The 15,804-nt window shown below is 35.8% G+C and overlaps 1 protein-coding gene across 2 annotated transcripts in view; it reads right to left on the bottom strand.

Annotated features, from left to right (window-relative positions):
* The window catches only part of LOC139148235 (acid-sensing ion channel 1A-like), a 54,177-nt gene that overhangs the window by 3,516 nt on the left and 34,857 nt on the right, over positions 1-15,804 (bottom strand). Inside the window, exons 1-9 of one of the 2 annotated variants that reach the window (XM_070719547.1) lie at positions 13,372-13,879; positions 7,905-8,075; positions 7,063-7,269; positions 6,667-6,788; positions 6,204-6,382; positions 2,129-2,285; positions 1,361-1,417; positions 804-972; positions 123-656 (exon numbers count right to left, since the gene is read on the bottom strand). In XM_070719547.1, the coding sequence (XP_070575648.1) occupies positions 123-656; positions 804-972; positions 1,361-1,417; positions 2,129-2,285; positions 6,204-6,382; positions 6,667-6,788; positions 7,063-7,269; positions 7,905-8,075; positions 13,372-13,613 (1,838 nt within the window). In that variant the 5' untranslated portion in view covers positions 13,614-13,879. Of the gene's footprint in view, positions 1-122; positions 657-803; positions 973-1,360; positions 1,418-2,128; positions 2,286-6,203; positions 6,383-6,666; positions 6,789-7,062; positions 7,270-7,904; positions 8,076-13,371; positions 13,880-15,804 lie in introns of those variants that run through there. The other variant, XM_070719548.1, reaches the window with a different exon arrangement.

Genomic DNA, 15,804 nt, shown 5'->3' with positions numbered 1-15,804 from the left:
CTCCATGCTTCAAATATTTGTTTGCTGGAGAATACAGGACTTCATTTCTGTTCAAAAGCGATTTATTGTTATTATTAGGACTGTAAAGCCTTTGTTCCAAAATTTAATATAAAAATACGTACTGCATGTATTTTTTGCATATTGCATTGGTTTCTCCATCTCTTATTTCAGCAGTTTTGTTGTCACGTATTTCTGCCGTTTTGCCATAGCTGTAAACAAACACTTCTTCAAAGAGCGGTACGTAATATTCTTGGAAAAGGCTGTCTATCAGATGCTCAATGACGTCAGATGTAAGATTCCATGTGACAAACACGCCCCGCATAGTTGCATTCAAGTCGCTCCAAGGGTCCGCAGACAAGTTCGTGTAAATTGCCGTGAACATGTCTTTGGTTTCGTTGTACACTGAAGAATTCACATCGTCGTTCTTATTACCGTTGAGCAATGCCAGTGTACGTAAAAGAGCGTAGAAATGGAGATTTTCAAACGAATCTGCGAACAGACGATTCACTAGAGCATTCAACATGATTGAGTGGAATTCCGGTGAAGGTAAGAAAACGGATATATTCTGACCATTAGCCTCAATAGCATAGTACCTCTCTATGATGAATTCTTGTATGTTATCAAAGATGACCAATGCCTCTTTAGATGAGAGATCCCTGGAATCAATAAATAGATAGGTTTATAAATTTTGACGATTGTGTCAAGGAGGAATTCCGACTTTGCTGACTTTCAAAAATGATATGAGATATAAGAAGAGTGCATTGAAATGAACTGAAACTGTTACAGCAATAGGACATACTTACATCAAGTGGTATGCCAAAGCTTCATCGCAGGGCCAACTTACAGAGTAAGCTAAGAGGTCGGAGTAAATCGTAGACGGGTAGCTGCTGTAAGACAGTTTGGTCCCATAGTTGGTCTGTACGCATGGCTCTTCACAGTGTTTGCAGGGATCGGCTTTCAAAGCGAATTCATCTGAAAGAAATGGGTGAACAACTTGAGAAGTGTAAAGAAAGTACGCGTTACATGAAATCAAAACGTTTTCAACATATACAGTAAAAGTAGTTGTAGTATCGTGTCTCGTACAAGTAACACAAATACGTCACAATGCTTGAGAGTCTACTTTGTGTTTAAAAGAACTTCGAAACGGAGATCATCGAATGAATCCGCGAAAACACGACTCATAAATTAATCCCCTTTAAGCTTTTAACCTTTATCTGTTTTTTATATAACAAATGCGTCGAAGTTGAAGTTCTTCTATAGAGCATTTTCTTTAGCTATCTATTGGTATAGATGACTTTCGTAAAATTGGTTATGTTACTTTATTGGAAAGTAGAATAAAGATAATGAACTCTATGCTTACTCATTTTACCAAAGTAGCAGTTCTGTAGCATGTACGGGGAACAGTACGCTGCATTTCCTGTATTGAAGAGAAATACATCATGAACTTATGCATCTTTGTCTGAGTCGGTCGTAAATGGTTGATGACCTCTTACCTTACGCAGCCTGAAATTGAAATGGTCTGGTCTTCATTTGAATTTTACCGTTGATATACCTTTTAAATTGTAATTTGTATGATTAATTTCATATTAAATAGTATGCGCCTTTAAAGTGAAAGTCTTAAACCCTCGCTGAAACTCCCTTCAAAGAAACTTTAAACCATTCTTTTTGAAAGTCTACAGCAAAAGTCAGAGGTCGTTGTGCACATTTTGGTGACAGGATAAAAACAAACTTTTAATTGAAAATTTAAACAGCAGGTAGTTACTTTATTGGAAAAAAATAAATGTTCGGTTTTCAAAATAAAAACATTACCTACTCCGAGACCTTAAAAAACGAGCCCCAGCAAGAGGCATTGTAACAATATCGACAGTCAGAATATCTGCCTCTCCAGGCGAAATCTACCACAGGATGAACTGGAGTGGATAAAATAACCAACTAGGAAATGACGATACAAGAGATGGCCATCAATTGACTTACCATAACTAAGGTAGCATTACTGGGGTAAATTTAACATAATGTTTGGCAAAAAACTGCACTGCGTATAAGATATTACAATACGCGTCAAAGTGTCAAAAAGTTACAATGAACTTTACAACTATTAAAAGTTAATTCTGTTTTGGGAATTATGAACCTGGCATGTAGTAGTATCTGCATCCACATTGTTCCACAGCATAGTCAGTCTCACACTCCACCCAACACTTAGACAAAGAGTATGCACCGTCGAAGTACTTCAGGTTGTTTTCAACGTTTTCGACGCAGTTGCCGTGAGGTGAACCAAGGTTTGAAATCTTAGAGAGGAAAAAAGATCACAAATTCATTCACTCCATTAATAATGTTAGCTAAAACATGGTGTTATTATTTTCGTGTGTTGTACATAAATTAAACAAACATCTGTTTCAGTAAGGTGCTAACATTGAGTATAGGTATACGTGTGCGTGGTAGATTATAATGGTGGTGATCTCGTTGTCGTTACCTTCGCAGTAATCATCTTTGATCAATGGTTTTCCAGAAATATTAAAATTTGATAAAAATATAATATTGACAGCGAAGTTTTGTATTTGACTGAAGTTGTTAAAATATCCATTCGAGAAATATTCACAGTTTGTTTAAACATCGGTTACTAATTTCAAGCAAGGTATTGTAACACTTATTTTAAGGGTGCAGATTTGGCCGAGCGGCTTTGACTCTGATTGTCTTCGCAGTTGGAAGGGTGCCTTACGTTTTTTGAGTTCGAATCCGAATTTTCTACCCGGAGTTGACAGCTCTGCTTGCTCTGAAGCTTGTCTTTTGCGTAGTTGAGAGATGTGATCATTGCTTTGATCACGTTTATTTGAGATTTATTAGTATGTGTGTGAGTGTTTCATGAACTCTACTGCGTGTAGAGGAATCACAGGGTCAGAGAAATTGATTGAATCACTCTTTTCAAGGGTGAGGATTTAGCCGAGCGGTTTTGACTGCGATGTTTTCTGTAGGTTTCGTACGTTGCGAGTTGGAATCCGATCGATTAGCTTATACAAGTGCGTTTCCGCCACCTCAAGCGATTGGCTTTTGTAGCGACAGATGAAAAATTTGAAGTTAGTTTCGAAAGTTCTATTTTCGTTGTCAAATAGTTGGTTTTTTACATGATAAACAGAATACCTTAGCTTAATGTAGATTTTTGTTCAAAGGTTTTTATACCATAATTGAGCTTAAAGTCACATATGTTGTTTATGAATTTTGTCCAAGATAAGTTAACATTAATAGTTGCAAGAGAGATCACATAACGGAAGAATAATCCTGTAAAAATGTGCTGCTATTTGTCCCGAAAATATTATTTAAAATGTAAAGACAAAAAACTGAAATTATAACACCTAAACACAAACAACCTTAACGCTCGTGTAATAATTTACATTGGAGAACATAGAAATATTTTTAAAGTGCGAAAACTAACGGGAGGCTTGCCGAGCCGGTTAATTATGGCTTTCCTCGCGCCAACGCCCACAAATAAACGTTAATGGTCAGGGTAGAGTCTGTTATTTCCATTATACTATCGAGAATCCAAAAAATTTCCCAGGCGAAAGACAATGGGCCCAGAACTTGTGCAAAACGCGACGCAGTGTCACGCGTGCCGTAAAACTTTGCAAATCCGGTGATATTTTTTCGAAAAAAGTGTCCAAACTTGGCCCGTGAGTGCTTCATTTTGTTTTGGGATAGATTATGATTTTGGTACAAATATCTGTTTACGTTTTAGCTGTACAGTTACGATGTTAACATTATTATTCATATTCACGTGGTTCAGCTCGAACAGATCAAATGTGAAGGACAGGGCATGGTAATATAATGTAGTTTAATCTGACCTGCTTTGAAAGCTGACCGGATCTAAGGGGTCATGTTATGCCTTTCCGTTTCATTGCCTCACCACTATTATCTGTATACTGCAACTTTGGCCATTTGCTGAAAATGTGTTCATTACTGGATATTTTCTGCTGCAATGTCCACGTCCTATACCCCTTTATTTGTTGGCACTAATCACACACCGTATGACAATGTTTCAGTGGTGAACAGATGGTTTCAATGGATTTTACGAATAATAACGCAATTTATCATGATCGATAATGTCTCCAACCCGCAATATTCACATAATTAAACAGATTGACATTCTATCCGGAATATTGTAGTGTTGACTTTCCAAGCGGTTGCAGTGTTTGCACTAGAAATATGTACTCAGTCAGTAATGTAAGTGTTTATTTCGTGACCTGTTTTCAGTCATACCATTTATTCATTAATATTTAACAGATTATAGGCATTACTATCTGCATCATTTACTTCCATGGTCATCGACATCATCATCTATCTGTTTTGATGTTGTGCACAGGGCTCAGGTCTTGGATCTGTTCTATTTGTTTTGTACACAGACCCTTTTTTCAACATAGTCAAAAGCAGATATTGAATCACCATTTGTTTGACAACCAATAATACAAAGAGGCTAATTGAACCAGTGCAAAAATGTGTTCCTAACAAAATCATCTCTTCCTTCGAATATATTATAATTTTCGCCTCTAATGTGGAAAAACCTAGGCATGGGCTGTTAGTTGTCAATGCACTGAATCAAATTAATACGCAGACAAAGAAAGTTATGAACACGTACATGGAGTTTGGTGATAGATGCTGCATCTATAAAAACGATGTTCTATTTCTGGGTAACATAATAGTATAAAGGGGCTGTTTCGCCTTTTATCGAGTCAAGGATCCTTTACCTCTGGTATACCTGATGTATCTTCCAAACCTCACTTGCCAGAGCAGCAATTAGTTTGAAAACTGTAGCTGAGAAAATGCGCAAGTACGATCGTGGCGTGAGCCGTGAAATGGTCCAGTTACTGACGGATTAAACGTAATATTCAAGACTTTTGAGAGACAGGAGAACATGATTTTTGTGAAGCGGTCCGAATATAGACCAATGATGAGAGTAATCTCGCTCAAAGGTAAATAACAACTAAATTTTCTGATGCCAATAATGTCCAACCTGTTTGAGTTTGGTCATTTGCTTTAGGTATAGCTTAAAGTAATACATCTTTACATAAAGTTTATATAAGCGAAATAGACTGAATAACTTACTCCATGTTCATTTCATTTGTACAATGCAATGCAGAACAGGGTTATTACTGGTGAGGCAAGCAATATAAACGGTGAAGCTGACTTGAAGTCGACTTGAAGTTGACTATCTAGGAACCCTTTATTATTTACGGGTAGGGAAATCGGTGGAATTTTAGAAATCTTAGAAATGTAAAGCTAACCCCTCAAAGTATTCATTTTAAACTATGAACTACCTTTAAATTGATCAATTTTGAAATGTGAACTGCCAGTCAAATTTATTGATTTGAATACATGTTTCTACAATTATTATGTAGCCATGATGTACTATCAAGATATGGCACTTGAATTTAAAATACAATCACATAACTTGATCCTATGATCAATATCTGTAACTAGTATGTTTTCAGAATTTTGCTCTGAGCAGTCAGATCACGTTTCTTTTTGTACTCCCCGAAAATCCGGAATATTTAGTATATCGAGGTTAACATAGCGTCATTTTGTGGCACAACCATAATTATTTTCATTTTTTCGTCTTGATTTGCATGCAATTTCGAACAATTAAAGTGCCATGTCATCATAATGACTTCAGACACATGTTGTTTGTGTACATTGTAAGATATTTACCTTTTTAGGTAAGAAGTGTAATATTGAAACGACAAATCATTATCTTTATTAAGCTACATGCCGGTATTTGTGCAGTTTGCTGCTTGTTTACTTTTACGACCAGCACTGTTGCTGAATTAAATTTAATTGGTTTCCCGGGGTTCAAACAAAACAAATTATTCTATTCCATGTGTTTGAAATTTCAGATTTATTTCGTACAGTTCAAACAAATCATTTGTAAAATTTAACCCCACTCAAATTGTCTATTGGAAAATTCGACCTCCCTCATAACAATTTTATACAAGCCAAGTGTCAACTATATAATGCTGTAAATTCTCGATCTGATTCGAACTCACAAATTGTTTGAACGATTTTGATTTATGATAGATTCAAACGATCTAACATTTATAACAGTTTTTGGACTGATTTGTCAATCGTACCGTTTCCGACCAGTTTTAGGGTGTCTTTTATCAACAAAAATTAAGTTTCCATGATAAAAAATAAAACCCTATAGATTTAAGACGTTTTACCTGCGTAGTTTTTAATCCAATTGTCGACGCCGTTCCCGGTGAAAGCGATAGGCCGTAACTGGCGACGTTTGGTATTTCGTCCTGCCCATGAACCATCAGACGGAATCCTACATTTGAGCGAGGAGCTACATATTGTCTCTCATTGACAAATAAAAGAAGTTGTAAGCCGTATTGCTGGCCTGAAAAGAAAATGACATATTATCCGCTTACTAGTGTCTCCTTTTTGGTGAACAAGAGCAGATAATCAGGACTCGTATTTTATAGTGCAAAAGAAGAGCGTTGCATTGAACAATAAACACAGTTACCTCTTTCTCCCAATCTGTCGATACATTATGATCACATAGCAATAGCAGCGATTACTGTACTGCTATACCTAAAGCTGAACCACAAGTGTAAAATCATTGATGATAGGAAATAATTGTTATTTTCATCGGTATGTGTGAACGTAGTCACTTATACTCACCTGCGTTTCGAACTTTATGAGCGTAGTCCTCTTTGCCGGCGTTGAAAGTGTAACATATTCCATAGTTTGTGATTACTTTCGTGAAATTCTCGGGTCCGCACGGTAAACCTCCGAATGAACAGCTGGTTTTTCCAAAAGGCAAAATATATCTTTGTTGAGAACACTTTTCACCTAAAGACTTTTTAGTATTTTTGAATTTTTGTTAACTTAAATCCTTTAAATCAGTGAAATAAAATATTTGATAAAACTAAAAGGAAATTTAAGAATCGATGCCAAATAGACTACGTAATTGTCCATTACTTGGAATTCAAGTAAAACACATGATGATAAGATATTTTACTGAAGCAATTACTTTGAAAAGTGGTATAATGCATTAAAGGAATAATAGAAAGTCACCTTCTCAACATATCCTCCAGGGAATGAGCACTTTCATCAATAAATGTGAACTGATTTTGTCCCGCTCCGTAATCCGCATCTTCCGGAATCAAGAAAGAGGTAAAATTTGCTATCTTTTCCCCGTCCACTGAAAACAGAGTGTACAGATATGGGAAGAGAGCGGTGAACATAGAAACCCCTCCTGTCAGTCTTACCAGATTGTCGTATCTATTATAAAAAACAATGGCACAATCGAGTCAGAAATTTATGAATTAAATACTTAAAAGTGAACAAGAACAATTATTTACACAAGATATGACATCACACCGTCTTTATAGTTTGATTTAATATAATGTTTATGTCAAGGGATTGTCACTGTTCTAACAGAAATTTTCGCCAGACGTAAACAAAGTCGTATATTTCTAGATTTTGTCACACGCTTTTTGAGTGTGTAACGACAATATACAGGGCAGTGTGATTACTGTGGTCAACAGTATTTAAATTACCGTCATACATTTATGTAGATCAAACATTTGAAAATGTTTGTAGTCGTTAGTGGCCAATAGTGAGGTTACATACTGTTTGTTGTTAATCCCTCTTTTCTATAGCATTTCAACCTGATAATGATAGAATGGTTAATGTTTTTTTTCGCAAATTCAAGGTTTTTTAGTACAACGGCAAATATAGAAGAAAAAACCTTCTCGATTTGTCATTTAGCAGGTGACAGGAAGTTTCTTAAAAATTTTGAAATTTTAAGTATCTTTTGCTCCGGAACATGAGTGTATATTTTGTCGTTGATAAGCTAAGCCACGGAAGAAGAACGAGTCTTGCTTGTTCCCGCAGGGCTGAACTTCTACACTCACAAGAACATGTTGTTGTTGCATATTGTCACAGCTGGAAATTCAGGCCTTGTCTCAGGCTCTTCAATCTTGATGTTAACGTTGATTGGCCTTTCCGCAAATGACATGATTAGTCTGGTGACTTGATAGAGGAGTCCAGAAAATGCAAGCAGAACGATTATTAACCATAGCAACCTGCAAATAGATAGATGTACTTGGTTAATACCTAACAGATAAATAGGGAATGCTATATCAAGAACTATAGAATGCAATACCACTAGTTTTTTCTTTGACTGGCCTCAGAGGCAATAAGACATAAAACGGTTATCTGAGGTCGATGCTGCAATAACCTTCCCTGAACATTTCATAGAAAAAAAGATAATGTCAATTATTTCTTATTCGACTTACAAAGGTTCAGCCTTGACATCTGATAATTAACACATTGTCAAAACTTCACTGCTTGTATAATGTTACCTAAATTTTCCGATCACTAAGTGACTATCACAGTAAGCCTGTTTTTAATTCGCCGAACAAATTTGTTTTGATTGCTCAAAAAGAGGTTAATTTAACTGTACAAAATCAATGGTTGTTACTGAATCACCGCAAACTATTCGATAGACCGTGCGTATGGATCGGTAAAGCAAAGATAAGACACCTACGGCAGTGTAAGCTTTAGATAATACTATGGACAAGTATGACTAATGCTCTGATAAAATACATCTATCACTTGCACATTAATAGCATTCAAAATAAAGAAACGGATAAAAGAGTAATATTTTGATAATGTGACAGTGCTTGCATATGTATACCTCTACGGTGAACAACATATTTGCCAACAGCGTACCGGAAAAGGATTTGGGTCTTGTTAGCCTTGATTATAATATTCCATATAATTCGCGCCCAAACACAGCCTACAGATTGTAGGAGGCTCTTGCTCATGAAGCTAACTTTCGGAGCCATTGTTTCCTATTTGACTGTGGGCTTGAATAGAGACGGCCATCAAATAATCACAGTAGTAGTGAACGACCCTTACACAATGGTATTGATTACAAACATGAAATGGGTCTTTGATGTGTACTCAACTTATTGCAAAGACTAGCATTTCGGAAGTTGCTTTACGAATTATATCTCCAATATGCATAAACATTTGTTTTCACCACGAATTTCAATACAATATATGTCGTTCCTAAAACATACATGTATGCAGGTATTGACATCATATAATCAGTAACATACTCGCATGCGCAAGTTTTATCAAGTCGATTTTGTGATACATGAGGAAATATTGAGGATATTGGTTATTACACTATTACAAAAGTTGACCTGTATTGCGCCTTTACACATTCATTACAGCAATATTTGATGCACGCACACAGTAGCGATATTCAATAGCAAGTTTAAATATGGCTACAGAGCAGCGATAACCGGGTTTTGAGGCATAATACGAGCATTTCAGTTAAAATTGACACAGAGCATTTTAACAGTTGCTGGTACACACATGAAGGTAAAAGGTCATTGAAATCATTCATTTCACTCTTAACAGGATTTACACACTGAAGGTACACTACGCATTGTTATAGTTTTATTCACGAGCGGACTCGTCTACTTTGTCAGCTACATCAACAACCGCTGAAGGTATAAAAAAGTCTTCCCTTGCCAAACAGTTTGCTTTGTCATTTGGCTGTGCTTCTAAAATCCTTGCATAAACATACAAGTCATACTAAGGTGCCATGCATACTTTTGACAAACCTTTAATGATAATTTCTGACACTGGTCTACATCGCGTTTTCCTACAACTCGTCCAATTCAATGCACGTTACTACAGATTTCACTTCAATACGGGGTAGTATTAGCTTATTCAAAACCCATACTACCTCAATTCTAGTAACGCCAAAATGTTCCTCATGGCCAAAGGTAATTGCTATAGTAGTAGTAGTAGTATTTATTTATTAAAGTGACATGTGACATCACTAAAATCATATACATCACTTGTAAAAAAATACAATATCTATAGAGTGAGTGGTCACCCAGCCCAACGGGCTTATAAGTCACTATAGTATTGGAACCATTGAAATACATTTGGCACTCAAATGAAAGTACAACAAAAACAACAAAAAAATCTATTTAATATCATTTCTGAAATAAAGTGCTACGTCGCCTATGAAATGCCTTGACTATATACTTCGCTGTAATTCTAGTATTATTTTCCATTAGGAATGCAAGTTTTCGAGTGTCGTCATATAAAACAAAATCTTGGTTTGAAAGTCTTAATGTACTATATAAGTGGTCACGAAGGTCATTGTACAAGGAACAGTGAAACATAAAATGTATTTCATCTTCAATTTCATTTGAAGAACACAGCTGACAGGTACGTCTTTCTACACATTCGCCTCTATATCGGCCAGTTTCGATACGGAGTGGAAGAATACCTAACCGTAATTGAGCAAGTAAAGATCTTTCGGCTCTTGATAAATCTAATAATAAATATTTTTCTGTTCCAAAATTAAACTTAAATTTGGCATATGTACGCAATTTTGGCTTGTTTTTTACAAAGTCAGACCAATTTTTAGTACAGTCTGTTTGTTTTTTTAATTCTATATTGTGAATGTTGCAAGGGAAAATATCATCTATGTCCAAGAACTCAAATATATTGTATATTTCAGATGACCAGTTATTATATTCAGTGAGTGGTCCCACAAAAAAATTTTCTTTGTCAATCTACTTTCATCTAAGCAGCATAGACGATTCCATAACCGGGCTTTGTTTACCCAGTGCCTTGTGATACATGTATTCCAACCTATGTCGCCATTTACTGCTAATATTGGTGCAAATTTATTAACCCCCAGGAAAAATCTCAAAGCCCTGTTCTGCACCGTTTCACACACTTTATACGTATTGTAACCCCAAGCTCCTGAGCAATAGTCTAAGATCGGCACCACACAGACATTATATATTTTTGTGTACGTATTAAATCCCATATTACTTAAAAACTTAATTTCGACATAACTGCACCAAGGGCCCTATTTGCCGATTCGGCAAGAGCTGCTGCTGTTACAGAGAAATCAAGGTGCTCATTAAGTAAAACTCCAAGATATTTATACTGTGTAACAATATCTAAATTGACATTTCCAATGTGAAATTGAAACTCGCTACGACTGCTATTTTTTCTTCGAAAGTGAACAACTTTAGATTTAAGTGCGTTCGCTGTCAAGCGCCAATTTTTACACCAGACATTAAACTGGTCAAGCATCTTTTGCAAGTTCATTTCTGAATCTGAAAACAAAACAATATCATCAGCAAAGAGTAGCATACAGTAATTTGATCCACCAATCTTTATCCCACAATCTAAGGTTTGTAAATCACTAACCATATCATTAATAAACAAAGAAAATAGAGTTGGTGATAAATTATCTCCTTGTCTAACACCTGTAGTTGTGTGAAATGTAGCTGATAGGTTACCATTGAGATTTAAAACTGCATTTGTATCGCTATAAATTGCTTTTATGGAGGAATACATTTTACCATCTATACCATTCATCAATAACTTGTAAAGTAAACAATCTCTATCTACAAAATCAAAAGCCTTACGTAGATCAAGAAATGAAGCAAACGTTGGTAGATTCTCATTCATTCTATTGCGAATGATGGTAGTCAGAACATAAATATGGTCTTGACAAGACCTATCCTTTCTAAATCCATTCTGTTCCTCTGCTAAAATTTCATTACATTCTAAATAATTTAAAAGTCTACAATTCAAAAACGAGCTGTACAATTTCGAGATAGTACTTTGCAGACTGATGCCTCGATAATTTAGAGGTATACGTGGGTCAGATGATGTATCTTTAGGTATGGGAATAATAACAGCCGTTTTCCAAGGTGATGGCATGATACCAGTGTCAAAACATAATTGAAACAAATGTACCAGGACCTCTATTGTGTGTTTATTTTTCAAAACCTCATACGGGATACCATCTATGCCAGAACTTTTACCACTTTTTGCTCTCTTTACAACCTTGTCTATTTCGTCGTAAATAATATTTCTGTTGAGTTCTTGATTTGGCAGATAAGTTGGACCCGACATATTTTGTTCCATCAATATCTTATGTGTTTTTATTTGATCATGAAACCCAGCATTGAAATCTTGGGAATTTTTGTCCTCATATAAAGATGAGAACTGTTGACGCCAAGAATCTAGCACTCTATTTGGATCTGTTATGATTTCACCATTTTCATTATACACCTCCATCAAAATTGATTTCTTTTTGGGGGACGTAAATTTTGAATATGGTTCCAGAACATTTTAGGGTCTTTTGTGGAGACATTCTCAATTTCAGCAATTGTACCATTTCTCCAACAACGTTCATAATGCCGTAATTTTTTATCAAACTTATACTGGGCATGTTTGAAGGCACAACGCAATTCTCGTTTGAAACGGGAGTTGCTCAATCGACAAGACAAGAACAACTGTTCTTTTCATGCATGGATTTCCAGAGGGTATTAAGCTCATCATTCCAATAAGGCTATAAGTAAATTTCATTCGCACATGGGAATATAAAAATATCTTCGACAAACTTTTGTATTTCCTGAGTATTGAAAATTGGCCACAGGACATTCGATGTCGTCAAAAATATCTTGGAAAAGGTTATGTTATCACACTGATCAAGATCTAATCCACCAAAAAACAAATCACGAGCCCTTATTTTCTCGCAGATAAGTTTACTTTTGCATAATTAATAGTGCTGAAAATGAAGATTTTAAATACTGAAATATCTTCTCCTGAATGGCAACAGAATCAATGATCTTGATATCTAGTATTCATCATCTACGCATTCTGGACAAAAAGTGTAATCAGAGTGTTTCTATAGGTCAAGAATTATTTGAAAATGAGATGTATTTTAAAGTTAAAATCCAAGATGGCCGCCAGGTCATGTCACAGAAGGGCGTGGTCATATGATAATATTAGTCTGTCTTTTACGACTTTTCCAACTAGCACGTCGATTGAATCAATATGCTATTGGAATGTCAAGCACATTTAGGAGAAGGAGTAATAATAGTAGTAATAATAAGTATTCCGAGACTTTTGTCTGCAAACACTAATTTCGACAAGATACAAATAATCTGTCATCAAATGTGACAACAAACTTTGTGGTGACATCAAAATTATGCTACTTTTGCATACGGCGTTTACAACAAAATGGAAGCCGACGAAAACGTTATTTACTCTTTTATACATTTTATCTGAAACAAAGGACAGACGAAGTTCATTTCTCTTGTAAGGTCAAGTGCCTTCTGGAGTTAATGATTTCTCCTCATACCCATTAAAGGGTGCATTTCACACACCCTGTGCTCTTTCTGAGAGTGTTTTCCCCTCCCCTTCCCATTGAGAGTTCTTGTGAGACTTGATAGAAGTTTAGAGCAAAATACCCATTCGTAAATCAAACAGAGACCACAACACTCGTTGTTGACAGAGATTTAACATAGTTAAAGGTACCTTCTTCCCGGTGTAGCATTGACGTCACCGATGTATTTAACACCAGAAACGCCGGCTTCTTGTGTGAAAGATTTTAAAACTCCTGGCCATGTCGAGCCGCTTTTTCCGGTTTGATGGTCACCTTGCTCTGTCTTACAATTAGTAGGTTCATCCGGTATTCGCTTTCCGTCAGAAAACTCTACTTCATAACCGAAATTGTCCATCGGTAGATCAGACGAACCGTTTTCATTGACTCTATTCATATTCAACGTTAATCAACATAACCGGGTAGTGTTGTTTCACATAGTCACGTGAAGCTTCAGGACAAAATCACAGCAGTCGCTTTCACGCGAGGTAAATCACAGCAGTATTAATACGACCACACTTTTAACTCCTTGACAATGAGCGACAAAAGACCAATCCATGTCGTAATCAACATTTCAAACCGTAAACATAAAAGCTGAGCGTTGGTCAACGTACTGCAGCTTGAGAAGGACGTTTTCATGAAAGGAACAGATATATCGCGTATGAAGGTGATAGGTCCACCTTGTCGTCATATTCAACAAACATATTATATATATCCCCTATTGTGCGCCCACGGTCCTGTAACGTTTAATTTGTTGGTAAATATTTGTTTATCTGACTTGTTCTTTTATTTTGTACGATCGCCTATTGATGTGAATGCCTTATCTTTCGACGTTAATGTTATTAACAATTGTGAGCAGATTGCGAGACCATGAGCATGACAATAACTACAACACAAATGGCTACATGATGTTGACTGAGAATGCACAGCGATGAATACTTTTAATTAATTAATTAATTAAATAATTTATTAAATTAATTAATTAATTAATTAAATTAATCAATAATTAATTAATTAATTAATTAATTAATTAATTAATTAAATTAATTAATTAATTAATTAATTAATTAATTAATTAATTAATTAATTAATTAATTAATTAATTAATTAATTAATTTATTTGGCAGGTCAAAAGTCCCAAGGCCTAATAACAGACTCCGAGAAAATAAGTAAAAACAAACAAACAAGCAAACAGTACAATATCAACAGCCATAACTACAATTGAAATTATAATATGTACAGAGAATGGACCCTATGAATAAAAATATCTGGACACAAAAGTCTTAAAAGCAGTACAAGGTAAAAATATATCGACAGAAATGTCATTGCAAATTATGTAATAGACCTAGGGATAAAAGCAAATTTTCGAAGATTCAACCTGCAATGTGGAACATGAAATGATCATGTTTTCTGTCTTTTACATTGCGTTAGTTCAATCAATTACTTTTGTCCAATTTCTCATGAGGCTAGTAGATAATATTGTGATGGAAAACCTCCATTTTATCATCCTTATTTACTACCTTATTCTGCTTATTGTGATCTAACTTTGGAGATACAAGCTGTTGGCAGCGCATGCCTTGTTACTTCCAGACGATTATTACACTACAGTCGTTCAAGTTTTATGTCAGTAATTTACTGTTTCTCTTACAGTAAAGTTATCCTCTCACTTTTTGACCAATAATAAGAGTTTTGTTTTTATGTCATGTGACTTTTCAGGCGATGCCTCTTTTTCGAATTTACCAAGGAAAAGATGAAAGACAAGGGAGTTCGGACTGCAACGGTCGATGCCGGAAGTCTTTTCGACTTCTGCTCTGCAATACTGTTTGCAGCCTGTGTTTTGCATATAATTTCACTTCCCATCATTTCTTATAGGAAGCCACTGCACTAACGTTTGACTTGCCTTCCCGTCGGTTTTGCGCTACCAATACAGTCTTGGTCGATGTGAAGTCTTAACCAGTCTTATCAGCGTGGATAAGACGGTGAGTGGTTGTTACGGGCCAGTCGCTCTCAGAGAAACACAAAGTCCGCGACAGTGTAACGCCCCTCCCTGTAGAGATTTATCTGGAAGCGTCCCTTACGCGGCCAAGGCGTGTGAAGGTCATTGACTCAGATCGTACGAGAAGCAGATAAGAGATAGTGTGATAGTTAAATTTATTATTGGTTAAGATTTCAACGAGAACAGTCGAGAACGGGATATTCCATGGTGTGATCTTATTTAATCTTCAGAAACAATCAAATACTGGTGGGAAAATTACCACGTGATAACTTTTGTAATTATATAACTTTGAAGATGTAACTTTGTAGAGAGCTTAGACAAGAGGACTTGTTATCAGACCTTTGACGGTGAACGACACGGTCGCCATCTTGCAATAAAGTACAAGGCTATGTTACAAACTACATCTTTGTGTGTCAGCTTCAATTATATTACTGAAAGCATTACGTCCAGACTGGTACCTCAACTCGCAATTCCCCTAACTACGAGCGCGACAACAGTATCGTTTAAATCATTGTACCTATTTAAAACGACGCAAATTATCATTCTCGTTTGTGACAAATCGGTTGAACCAAGGACTTAGTAGTGGAATGTA

This window comes from Ptychodera flava, chromosome 13, assembly GCF_041260155.1.
Source record: "Ptychodera flava strain L36383 chromosome 13, AS_Pfla_20210202, whole genome shotgun sequence".
Taxonomy (NCBI): domain Eukaryota; kingdom Metazoa; phylum Hemichordata; class Enteropneusta; family Ptychoderidae; genus Ptychodera; species Ptychodera flava.
The sequence above is the reverse complement of the archived record's forward strand: the minus strand, read 5'-3'. Positions and strand labels throughout refer to the sequence as shown.